This window comes from Ranitomeya variabilis, chromosome 2, assembly GCF_051348905.1.
Source record: "Ranitomeya variabilis isolate aRanVar5 chromosome 2, aRanVar5.hap1, whole genome shotgun sequence".
In the NCBI taxonomy this organism is placed as follows: Eukaryota; Metazoa; Chordata; class Amphibia; order Anura; family Dendrobatidae; genus Ranitomeya; species Ranitomeya variabilis.
The window spans coordinates 446,607,465-446,620,475 of NC_135233.1; the positions used below are offsets into that span (position 1 = coordinate 446,607,465).

Genomic DNA, 13,011 nt, shown 5'->3' on the forward strand with positions numbered 1-13,011 from the left:
CAAACTGGACGTGGAGCTGGAATTTCGGTTGTCGAGTTGAGTCTTCTGAAGAGAAAGCCCCGAACCAGTCTTTCCGCTGCGCCCTCGGTCCCCTTCCTTGGCCGAGACTGGGGCACTTGAGGATTTTCCTGGGGTTTTCATCCCTGGTTTTGGTATTCCGCTGTGAGCAGGGGCTGAGACCTCTTTCTTACCCCCTTTGGGGATGAAGCTGGCGATCTTGGAGGTCTTTTTTGGCATGTCGGTGGATACAGGGAGCGGTTCTTCCTTGGACTCTTCCTTCGCCTCAGACTTTTCGCTAACAGAGGCTCTTTTAGCAAGGTCTTTGTTCTTCTCCTTTTGCTTGTCCTTCTCGCTGCCCTTTGGAGAACTCTTCTTGTTTGTCAGCGCCCGGCCGAGCGTCCTCTGGGCGATGCCCTTCAGTGCTATCTTAGGGCTATGAGAAGACGGGCTGATGCTGTTGGCATTCTTCACGCTGTTTTCCATTTCTTCTCCTTCAAAGTTGGAAAGTTGGTCAAGTCTTTCGCAGCTGGTGTCCCGGGACTCCTCCAGTGCTGACCCTGGAGTTTTGGAGCCCCCTTTACTATTGAATAACTTTAGCTTTTCCAGCATGGATTTCTGGTTGTTGGGGGAAGGCTTCAGAGGTTCTTGAGGTTGTTTAGGACTATCCGGCACCGACTGTTTAACGGATAGTATGGAAGACGACGTGGTGTGCTTCGCACTAAGGGACTTGCTCCTCCATGGTTTATTGGTAGAGTTAGGCTGGGGTATGGCTGAAGGGTTATTACTGGAGGACAGGACATTCTCATTCATTCCCATCTGCTGCGGCACGGTGCCCTCGGCTGACTCTGCAAGAAACAGCAGAGAAAAATTACTTCCACCAGTAGGTTAAAATACATGTATTAAGCAATAAATGTATGATCATTAGTGGTCCAGCCACTGACATAGGTGCTGCCCCCACCACCATTATCGGATGTTTTCCTGCATATTACGTTTTGGACAGAAGTTTATCTGCAGCTTTGCTGTGACTTATATGCAATAATAGGGAACAAACTTTTTCACATCGCACTTTACAAATCCGTAAGTTCCACATCGCTGCCTTTCAAATTCTGTAGTAAATGAGATGTCATTACCCGCCTAGAGATCCGCTCCGTCTTTGCTATATCTGGTTTTGGAAAATCTTGATGACAACCGATATGGTGAGAATGGCTGCACAGCTTTCCTAGACTTCTGAATAGTCACGGAAACATCAATGGATGCCTTACATCTAACTTTCCCAGGCACAGACATAGCTAAAAACGGTAAAAGTCAAAAGGGTAGAGGAGCGGCCCGGGCCTGTGAGCAGAGTCCGCTATTCCTCTAATATGCTCCATGTGCGGAGACTCCTGTTTCTGATTACCGCGCGCCGCACAAGCATTGAACTATTAGTAAAACCTGCAGAGAGCGACATGTTCCAAGTGTTTCCTTCAATCTGCGGGACCAGGGGAGCGGCCGACATCTATCGACATTTTTCCATTTTTAAAGAAAAGCCACAAGTGTCTGATAATGCGCAAAGTTAGATAAAAGCTCTGCGGCTCTGCTAAGAGCCGGTGGAGGGACCCTGCCCAACTTCATTCATTCCAGATCGAAGACCCCCTCCATGAACGGTAATGACTTACATTACAGCCCACCTGAGTTGCAGTAATAATGCTGTAAAATTCCATTAATCCAGGGATCTTTATCAGATTTTCTGGATTACTGAAGAAGCATAAAAGATTATGTGAACTTCAGGTGTAAGGATACACAAGTCCCAATTCCCCATCTTATTCCTTTATGTTGTATGCCTGTCTAATGGGTGATGCTGGATTAGGGAGACGTAGCACTATAGATCATACTCGTTATTTGGGGGGCTTGGTGCAACCATGTATTTTATTGGCATCCACTGAGCAATCATACAATCGAAACATACAATCGCTTGGGAATCTGGTTTCGGAGATCCCCACCGATCTCAAGAATTGTGATAACCCCTTTGAAGGTTTATTTGAAGCAACTCGAGTTGAGGAATAAGATTTTCAGAAACCTGGTCCAGATGCCAAGTTGGCAGTTTTTGACTGCCGGACCTGACCCCGGCGATCCTTCCTACTTCTGAGTAGTAGGCGTGGCGTGACGCCATCATTGCGGTATGATGCACACGTAACGTCACGGCCCTATAGTCAACTAATCAGTAGGAGGTTCACAGGGCTCTGGACCAGGTTTCTGCAAAACTTTTTGCTCAACTCTAGCAGCAATTATTCTGAAACTGTAGAAAAACGGTGTGGTTTTGCCGCAGTTTCGGAATCATCTGCAATGTATTACTGAACCGTAACAGTGTTGTGTTCTTGGTCAGAAAGTCCCTTTAAGTCTTATACGTACATTTTTTAGGCTACAAGTCTTTTTGCACTGACAACTTGGATGTGAGGAGCACAGGGAATTCTGCTATTTGACAGGAAGGGAAGTGAAGCCGCGTTTGTTGACACAAGCATACTTACCCGAAGCAGGCGATCCGGCTTCAGAACATTCCCAGAGGATCCTTTATGGAGTGCGAACAAATTGTAATCATTACAGCCAGCAGATAATTCATCAGATCTGTGTAAACACGGACTACCCACCGCGGCACGAAAAAAGTGTCCGGTGCTGAACTGCTTCAAATAGGCAGCTCACAGCAGGACGCCCAGAAATCGGCCCAAGTATTAAGATCCAAGCACGGTCCGTGTATCACCGGCCTTGTGCAACTCTGCAACAATTCTGTCAATCCCACACACGAGCCACATTCATCATTCATGCTTTCTTTTATTTTTTGAACTCCTGCTTTTTACTGACATTTTTTTTCACCAATGGCTCACGTGATTTGTGAATTTTGCACGAAGCCCCAAGTTTTGTTTTTTTGTCTTTAGCTGGTTTTGCGACCTTTCAGAAGAAACGTCACTCATTTCATAAAATGTTACAAAAATGGCCTAAAATAAAATAACAGAAAATCACTATGGAATTTTGTAACTTCTTTTTTTTTTTTTTTTGTAAGTTGCATTTCATTAATTTGTTTATAGTATCTGGAAAATCCACATTGATGTAAACAAAACAAAAAAAAAAACCCCTAAATCACAATAAACAAAAAAAAAAAAAGCACAAACTGTGTGATTTGTCACAGAGAAAAAAAACACAGCACAACTGTTTCAAACAAGAAAGCAATTTGTTGGCAATTTGTGTTGTGGACTATATACTTCTCTGGTAGTGCAGCTCAGCTCCCATTCACTTCAATAGGTGAGCCCTGGTACACAAGTACAGCCAGTGCGAAGGGTACAGGGCTGTAATGTCCTTGCTTCCAAAACCGTTTACTCCTGTCCGCTGCAGGACCTGCTAACAGGTGAAGGTGCCAAATGTCAAACCCCCAATAATCTGTTATTGACAGGTCATCAGGATCTAAGTCCTGGAAAACCCCTTTAAGTCGACCATACACCAGCCAAATGTGTATGGCATAGTGATCATCCGTTCAACCTACTTCTATTAATGTGTACTGCCAGCGTGCAGCAGACATCACGTGTATGGAGTCTGTACGGTGCTACATGGTCCCTTGTCCATGCTCGATGGGTATATAAAATCCTAAATACGCTGATGACGCCCAGACTTGTCTCGTTTCCCCCGCAGTAATATTCTGACCATTAGACGACCGTCCTGTCTGCGCTCACAATCCCCTCTGCTCCCTCTTCTACGCAGAAATTAAGTGAGAACGTGAAGCTTTTCATTCCCTGCATTTCACCAAGCCAGGAAATGAAGGTGGTGATAGTGATTTAAGAGGCTGTACACTGTGTAAAACCTTTACGACAAGCGATGGTATCACCTTAACAGATGCAGCGCAAAAAAAAAAGGAACTGGGCTACATCTGTTTTACTTGTCATTGCCTTCTCTCTTAGTATCTGTAGACAAAGACCCAGAATCCAAAACAGTACTGAATCCACACAGCGTTCTGAGTCAAAGAAACAAAGTACAGAAATCATAAAATACACACAAAGAACACAAACACAGAATCCACAGCACAAAATATAAAAATACAGAATCGGCAGCACAAATGCTACATTCTGAGGATTCAAAACAGTCCTGAATGCACACAAAGTGCAAAATCCAAGATATAATAAAGTATAGAAACCACAAAAGTACATAAACTACAAAAGTACAAAATCCACAAAAGGACACAATCCACAAAAGGACAGAATCCACAAAAGGACAGAATCCACAAAAGGACAGAATCTACAAAAGGACACAATCTACAAAAGGACACAATCCACAGAAAAACACAATTCACAGAAAAACACAATCCACAGAAAAACACAATCCACAAAAGGACACAATCCACAAAAGGACACAATCCACAAAAGGACACAATCCACAAAAGGACACAATCCACAAAAGGACACAATCCTCAAAAGGACACAATCCACAAAAGGACACAATCCACAAAAGAACACAATTCACAAAAGAACACTATCCACAAAAGAACACTATCCACAAAAGAACACTATCCACAAAAGAACACTATCCACAAAAGAACACTATCCACAAAAGAACACTATCCACAAAAGAACACTATCCACAAAAGAACACTATCCACAAAAGAACACTATCCACAAAAGAACACTATCCACAAAAGAACACAGTCCACAAAAGAACACAGTCCACAAAAGAACACAGTCCACAAAAGAACACAATCCACAGAAAAACACAATCCACAGAAAAACACAATCCACAAAAGGACACAATCCACAAAAGAACACAATCCACAAAAGGACACAATCCACAAAAGGACACAATCCACAAAAGGACACAATCCACAAAAGGACACAACACAGAATACAAATTGAATAATCTGCAGCTCAAGGCAGAGGATGTAAAATAGTCCTGAATGTATCCTGATTCAGGACTGTTTTAGATTCTTTGCTTCAAGCTCAAATTCTGTATTTTTAGATTTTCTGTTGTGTTCTTTGTGTGTAGTTTTTGTACTTTTTGATTGTATTTACTATTTCTCTAACTGGATTACTGCACTTTGTATCCTGGATTCAGGACTATGTGTGCATTCAGGACTGTTTTGGATTCTCTGCTTTGAGTTTCACATTCTGGAATTTGTGCTGCCGATTTTGTCTTTTTATATTTTGTGCCGTGTGTTTCTTTGTGGATTTTGTACTTTGCGATTTTGCTACATTTTGGGATTTCTGTCCTTTGCATTTAGAGCCTTGAATCCAGAATTCAAAGTGCAGTAATCTAATTACAGAAATAAAAAAAAAGTACAAAATCCACACAAAATAAATAAAACACCAAGAGCACAGTATAGAATCCACAGAACAAGATCTAAAAATATAGAATTCCCAGAGCAAGGCAAAACCGTTCCAAATGAACACAGGGCAATACATATAGCAATCCACAAAAAGTACAGAAATCACACAAGGAGCATATCATAGAATAATCAGCACAAAATACAGACTCGGCAGCACAAAGTCCAGAATCTGCGGCACCAGGCATAGAGTCAATTAGTCCCAAATGCACACATGGTTCATAATATAAGATCCAAGGAGCAGTAATCCACCCAAGAAGACTCCAAACACGTAAAGAATCCACATAAATTGAAGATCTCTCACAAAGGACACAGAAAAGAATCAGACAAAGAACAAAATCCCCACAGAGTTTATTAGGAAGTTGCAGAATTTATTTTGCTGTAAAATCAGAAAATCCAATTGAATTAAAGTAATCAGTAGCCGACGTCAACCGCTCACATCAGAATATTTACTTTTACAAAGCAACATCATCCCTTTTACCCATAACACTGGTCAACAGCATTTTTGGTGCCAAAGATATTTCATCGAATTTAGGGTATTTTTGGGGTGCTGATTCTGAATATGTCATCAGTTTTGCCAGATTGGCTCAAGTTTTTGAGATTTTTGGTATCTTATTTATAGCACTTGTTGGTAAATGCGACACATCATCTCATTAATTTCTTTGGATTAGTACTTGAACTGAGCAGTTCTCAATATAGTTTTGTGTTAATTAGTGTTCTAAAAGTTTGTTCATAGCTTGATTTTTGCACTAACTTTATGTTGTTGTCTGTTTTCCAGTGAAAAGCATGAACTCATCAAGAAGAAGTTGTCTTAACGATCCAGACTCATTCTGTTACATTTGTGGTGAATACACGCTGCCAAAACATAGAAGAAACATAACAGACTTCGTAAAAAAAGTGTATTTTGCCTATTTTGGGGTTATGCTTGGGGACCAAGACAAGTTTTGGGCACCACACATAGTGTGCAAAGCATGTATCGCATTATTACGAAAATGGAGCAAAGGACAAAGAAAAAGCTTCAAATTTGGTGTTCCAATGGTGTGGAGAGAGCCAAAAAATCATCATGATGACTGTTATTTATGGTAAACACAGGTACAGGCACATCTTCACAATGAGGGACAGGCCTTCTTGCAGATTCCATGTTACTCCCATTTTCGTTTCTTATGCTTATTGAATCCTTGCACTTGCACTGCACAGAAATAACAGTCATCATGATGATTTTTTGGCTGTCTCCACACCATTGGAACAGCAAATTTGAAGCTTTTTCTTTGTCCTTTGCTCCATTTTCGTAATAATTCGATACATGCTTTGCACACTATGTGTGGTGCCCAAAACTTGTCTTGGTCCCCAAGCATAACCCCAAAATAGGCAAAATACACTTTTTTTACGAAGTCTGTTATGTTTCTTCTATGTTTTGGCAGTGTGTATTCACCACAAATGTAACAGAATGAGTCTGGATCGTTAAGACAACTTCTTCTTGATGAGTTCATGCTTTTCACTGGAAAACCGACAACAACATAAAGTTAGTGCAAAAATCAAGCTATGAACAAACTTTTAGAACACTAATTAACACAAAACTATATTGAGAACTGCTCAGTTCAAGTACTAATCCAAAGAAATTAATGAGATGATGCGTCGCATTTACCAACAAGTGCTATAAATAAGATACCAAAAATCTCAAAAACTTGAGCCAATCTGGCAAAACTGATGACATATTCAGAATCAGCACCCCAAAAATACCCCAAATTCATTAAAATATTTTGGACACCAGAAAAAAAAATTTTTTTGTTGACCTGTGTAATCAATGGGATCTGCTGTGTGTCACACACTGTGCCCGATTATCAAGCTTTTCTGAATGATCAGGTTTCACTGGAGACATATACGACACACAGACATGTGAGTACACACGAGGCTTTGCAGAAAATATCAGACAGGACTGGAGGCAGATGGCGACCAGAGATGAAAGCCCCGGGAGAGGTGATTTACTCCTCGTTTAGGATTTCATAGTAAACTTTTATCTTGGATGAGCTGCTTAATATCGCCTGAGCCGTCCCTGGCCTGGTCCCAGCTCTGAACAGTTTGCTTAAGGTATAAAACCCTCAAAGGATGAAGCTACATAAGGGCAGGAGCAAAGTTATAAAGACCTAACACCAACCCCAGGAAGCGGACATGAAGATTAGAAGGGGGAGCGGAAACGTAAAAAAATGATTAAATATCAATTGTGGAGGGGTAACCAGTGCAATGTCGTCCATAAGGAGTAACCAGTGCAATGTCGTCCATCAGTTCTAACGCTGTCTAGAGATTAGGATCAGAGGGTCGGGGCTTGTGCTTCGCAGACGATTCTCATGTACAATTACTTCCATTTCATCCAGGGATTTAGGAGAGGGGGTGTCTGTGTATCCACAGCTGGTGTAAATTTACCATAGCTTATGAAGCAGAAGCTGCTCATATCCTTCGCTTTCAGCTGGTATTACAGACTGTCACCCGCGGCTACTGTGCATCCATCAGTCTGTCTTACTGGTAATTCCTGGGGACAGCACAGGGTTGTCTTAGAGTATGTGGACACGATAAGTAAACTCTGTTGGTTGGATGCTGCATACTTGCGTATAGTGCAGCATAGTGGATGGGATTTCAAGAAATCCCATGTCCACTATACATCCACATATGCCAGCGGCTCACCTGCGGAGATGGACATGCGGCACATCTTTCCGGACCGCAGCATGTCAATTTATGTTGCGGAGAGGCGAGTCTCCGCAAGATAAATTTCAACCGTACAATGTATTGGACGCGGTTAATCCGCACGGTTCAATGATCACATGCGGATTCACCTGCATTGTGATGTGTGACATGTGCTGCGTCCAAAGTGCTGCTAATTACTGAACGTGTGCACATACCCTTAGAAAGAGGCTTTTGCCGTTCCTCAAAGACAACCGCCTGTCAGGACTCATTTGATCCAGAGCTACAGCCTGTATTATACTCCAGAGCAGCATTCACATTTCTGCTGATTGTTCCTGGAAACAGCAAGCTTCTTGCCAGATTCCCCACTTAGTTGAGCAGTTTTGTTTATGGATCCTGATGTAAAAATGATACCAAATCAAAATCTGTGCACCCCGAACAAGCAGGGAGTGTTGGGATATTTCAGCTCTGAAGCTGGTATGAAATTTCCTAATATAGGCAAAAAAAACAAACAAAAAAAAAAGCTTTGTAATGATTCCTACCGATTTGATAGAAAACATTTTAAAAATCAGAACCATTAGGGCATGCTAGGACTTGTAGTGAGTTGTACTGGAGTGTAGAGTCAAATACCCCTGATCAGGGTGGATTGATTTAAATCACGCCGATTTAAATCATGATTTAAATCACGATTTAAATCAAAAGATTTTTTTCTATTTAAATCGGATCGATTTAAATCATGATTTTAATCATGATTTAAATCACTGATTTAAATCAAAAGGTTTTTTTTAATATAAATCACGATTAAAATGAGAAGTGAGAGCAGTGCGCATGTGCGCCCATAGTTACACGGACGAAACTAGGGGCAACGATCTAACGCCAGGGTGAGGGGGGGACCCCAAAGTAAGTAAAAATCTTTTTTGTTTTACTATATGGCAATAGGTAGGTGTTTAAAAGCAGCATGTCTTAATTGTATAAACTATTAATAGCCTCCACATTTTGTTCATACTGCCCCTTTAATTCCACACTTCTAGCTTGGTTTCACTTTTGGTTTAGTTTCTTTTTCCATTCAGTTGACATGCCCAAACTTGTTGGATAGTCAGCAGTACTTGGCTGTAGTAACAATCAAACTTCATAAGTGATCTGTGTGAGCCATGGCAGGTCGTAAGAGAGACCCTATTTGGGTTCATTTTGTTGAGATGCCAGCAGCAGATCTTGGAAAGAAAGGTGCAAGAGCAAAGTGCAAATACTGTCAAAAGGATATCCAAGGACTTGTTTGCCGTTTGAAATCACATTATGAAAACTGCAACCAGAAGGGAAATGAAGATGTTGATAGTGAAGTGTTTCTTTGGTCATCTTCATCACCGCACTTCTCATGATGTTGCCTCATTCACGCCACCAGGCCTTGCATCTCTTTGTTGCATCGTTTGCATTTTGCACGCATGCCTGCCTTACCGATAGGCGAAGGAGCTTCATTAAAATATTCCCAAACTGGGTCTCTTTTACGGCCTGCTGCCATTATAAGGAAAGAATGTAATAAACCTCAGATCGTACACACAAACAGATCCAGACTTGTCTGTCTGTGGCTATGCTGCAGTATTGTGCTCAAAGTTTCACTTTCATTTTTTTTGTCTGCTTGCCCTTCCTCCTCAAAACACTTAGATTCACATTCTTCTTGTGTTGTGCAGATCTATTCCACTCCAAACAATCAGAAACATATTGTCTAACTTCTTGGACTTGGCACTGAAGGGGTTGATTCTGTATTCATAGGTTTGTAGAACAATAGGATTAAGGTCTTTTTCTCAACTCTGTTCATGTTGTAACATTTTTGCCATGAAGAAGAGGCTGGGACCTCTGCGGAGTCAAATTCAGTTTTGAGAACTGCGTAAGTAAAGCGAGCGTCTGTGATAATATAGGAGAGAAACTGCCCACTAATCCTACAGAAACCTCTGGAAGAGCATGGCATTGTGAATGTTACACATATACAGCCTTTATTCTACTGAGTTAAACAACTCAGCTTTATCTCATGATGGAAGAACCTTTGGATGGTAAAATATTTTCCTCAAAAAGCAGTTTATTGAAAAAAATCCGATTTAAATCAAAAAAATCCGATTTAAATCAAAAAAATCCGATTTTTTTGATTTTTTTTAAAAAACATTGATTTTTATCCACCCTGCCCCTGATGTGGAGGATGGTATATATGTGTGACTCCATGTGTACAGGTGACAGCGTCCCTTTAATTGTGCTTACTAGGGGAAGCTATTGAACACTGCAAATTCTGGTCTATGTAAAGACAATTAGCGTAGAAGCGCCCCCTGGTGACCAATCTCAGAAAATGTCACCAGTAACGGCCCCTTTAAGCTATAATCAGCTGCATCTATCTCCTCTGCCTGCCTTCAAGTCCTAACCCGGCCTCAATGACATCACATTACTACTGTAGTGATATCACACTAACGCATGAGGGCCAAGAAAAGAAAAACATTAGAAAGAATAATCATAATAATAATAATCTGGTTACAACTTTCATAACATCCAATAAGATAAAATAATGTATACAAAAAAATACCGGCCCGATCGAAGTTTTATATTGAGAATTTTTTCTTTTTTTGAGTGTGCATGTCCCACATAGCGCCCCCTATCTGCCTCAAATGATATAACACAGATCCTTTATACTGTATATTAATTAAGGGCCTGACTCATCGTTTGTGTCACTTATAAAAAAAAATGCTTTGTTTTTATCTTTGGTTGTAATTTTTTGCAACTTTTCTCAGGTCACACAATAGTCTTCAATTGCGTCAAAAAAACAAAACAAAACCAGGGACTGGAGTGATACCCCCCCAAAGTATCATTTTAAAAAGTTTCATCTCAATAATCTTTTGAAAACATCTGGATAAGCAAAGTTGTCCAGAAAAAAAACTGGCATGAAGTTTATACAGAATAAGGTGCAAAAACTATAGAGAAAATTACTCCAGGAAACTGGAGAAACAACAATGATGAATGGGGGCCTTAGTATCTTTTACAATCTGCAATAAGTGCAACTTAAATCCAAGAAATGTGGCAAAAGTAACAGAATTCCCCCTTAATAACAAATTTCCAGTTCTAACTTTTCTCATATATAAACAGCCAAAACAAAATCCCTAAATTTGCTTGCATAAGGTACAGGTGGAATATCAATTCACAAGGATATTGCTTTTTTTTTTTTACATGAGTCTGAGCCTCCAAGACCTCTCACCATATCGCCGAGTTATACTTTTACATTGAAGAAAATTTAATAAACACCTATAAATAGCGAATTTAATTACGTCTAAGCAATATTAATCATACACACCAAAAAGGGATGCTAGACTGTACTAATAATGTAATGTCAACTTTATTAACCCCTTCACCCCCGGAGCTTTTTCCGTTTTTCCATTTTCGTTTTTCGCTCCCCTCCTTCCCAGAGCCATAACTTTTTTATTTTTCCGTCAATTTGGCCATGTGAGGGCTTATTTTTTGCGGGACGAGTTGTACTTTTGAACGACATCATTGGTTTTAGCATGTCGTGTACTAGAAAACGGGAAAAAAATTCCAAGTGCAGTGAAATTGCAAAAAAAAGTGCAATCCCACACTTGTTTTTTGCTTGCCTATTTTGCTAGGTTCACTAAATGCTAAAACTGACCTGCCATTATGATTCTCCAGGTCACTACGAGTTCATAGACACCTAACATGACTTGGTTATTTTTCACCTAAGTGGTGAAAAAAAATTCCAAACTTTGCAAAAAACAAAACAAAATTGCGCCATTTTCCGATACTCGTAGCGTCTCCATTTTTCGTGATCTGGGGTCAGGTGAGGGCTTATTTTTTGTGTGCCGAGCTGGCGTTTTTAATGATAGCATTTTGGTGCAGATACGTTCTTTTGATCGCCCGTTATTGCATTTTAATGCAATGTCGTGGCGACCAAAAAAACGTAAATCTGGCGTTTCGAATTTTTTTCTCATTACGCCATTTAGCGATCAGGTTAATGCTTTTTTTTTATTGATAGATCGGGCTATTCTGAACGCGGCGATACCAAATATGTGTAGGTTGGGTTTTTTTTTAATTGATTTATTTTGATTGGGGCGAAAGGGGGGGTGATTTAAACTTTTTTTTTATTTTTTTCACATTTTTAAAAACTTTTTTTTTTTACTTTTGCCATGCTTCTATAGCCTCCTTGGGAGGCTAGAAGCAGGCACAGCCCGATCGGCTCTGCTATGCAGCAGTGATCATAAGATCGCTGCTACACAGCAGATTTGCAGGTGTGCTGTGAGCGCCGACCACAGGGGGGCGCTCACAGCCACCGGCAATCAGTAACCATAGAGGTCTCAAGGACCTCTATGGTTACAATGGAGGAGCATCGCCGACCCCCGATCATGTGACGGGGGTCGGCGATGCGCTCATATCCGGCCGCACGGCCGGATGCGGTAGTTAAATGCCGCTGTCTGCGTTTGACGGCGGCATTTAACTAGTTAATAGGCGCGCGCAGATCGCGATTCTGCTCGCGCCTATTGCGGGCACATGTCAGCTGTTCAAAACAGCTGACATGTCCCGGCTTTGATGTGCGCTCACCGCCGGAGCGCACATCAAAGCGGGGGTCCCGACATGTGACGTACTATACCGTCACATGTCGGGAAGGGGTTAAAGAACAGGTAAAACCGAATACATAAAAAATGAGACACCACAGAGAACAGACACAACTGGAAGGGATGGCTGGAAAATAAGTGGCTAACATAGAACAACTACCTCCCAATACGATATCAAAGCAGATAGTAATAGCACTCAACCAGTTCCAAAATATAACTACCGATATGGTGACTGAAAAAGTGCAACAGTGCAATCAGACAATAAATTAATAAATATTCACAAATGTGAGGTAATACCAAGTGGTATACTATATATTATAAGAAGTATGTAAAAAGCATCAGTCAGCATATCGGAAAGTATATCATACATACATTAGTACATACCAGGAGGAACTTATTTACCTA

General features: G+C 40.9%; 1 protein-coding gene across 9 annotated transcripts in view; it reads right to left on the minus strand.

Annotated features, from left to right (window-relative positions):
* NAV2 (neuron navigator 2) overlaps positions 1-13,011 on the minus strand; it is a 547,719-nt gene that overhangs the window by 79,077 nt on the left and 455,631 nt on the right. For all 9 annotated transcript variants that reach the window (XM_077287190.1, XM_077287189.1, XM_077287183.1 and 6 more), the window contains one exon: positions 1-845. This exon is cut by the window's left edge and continues 170 nt beyond it. In XM_077287190.1, the coding sequence (XP_077143305.1) occupies positions 1-845 (845 nt within the window). The remainder of the gene's footprint in view (positions 846-13,011) is intronic.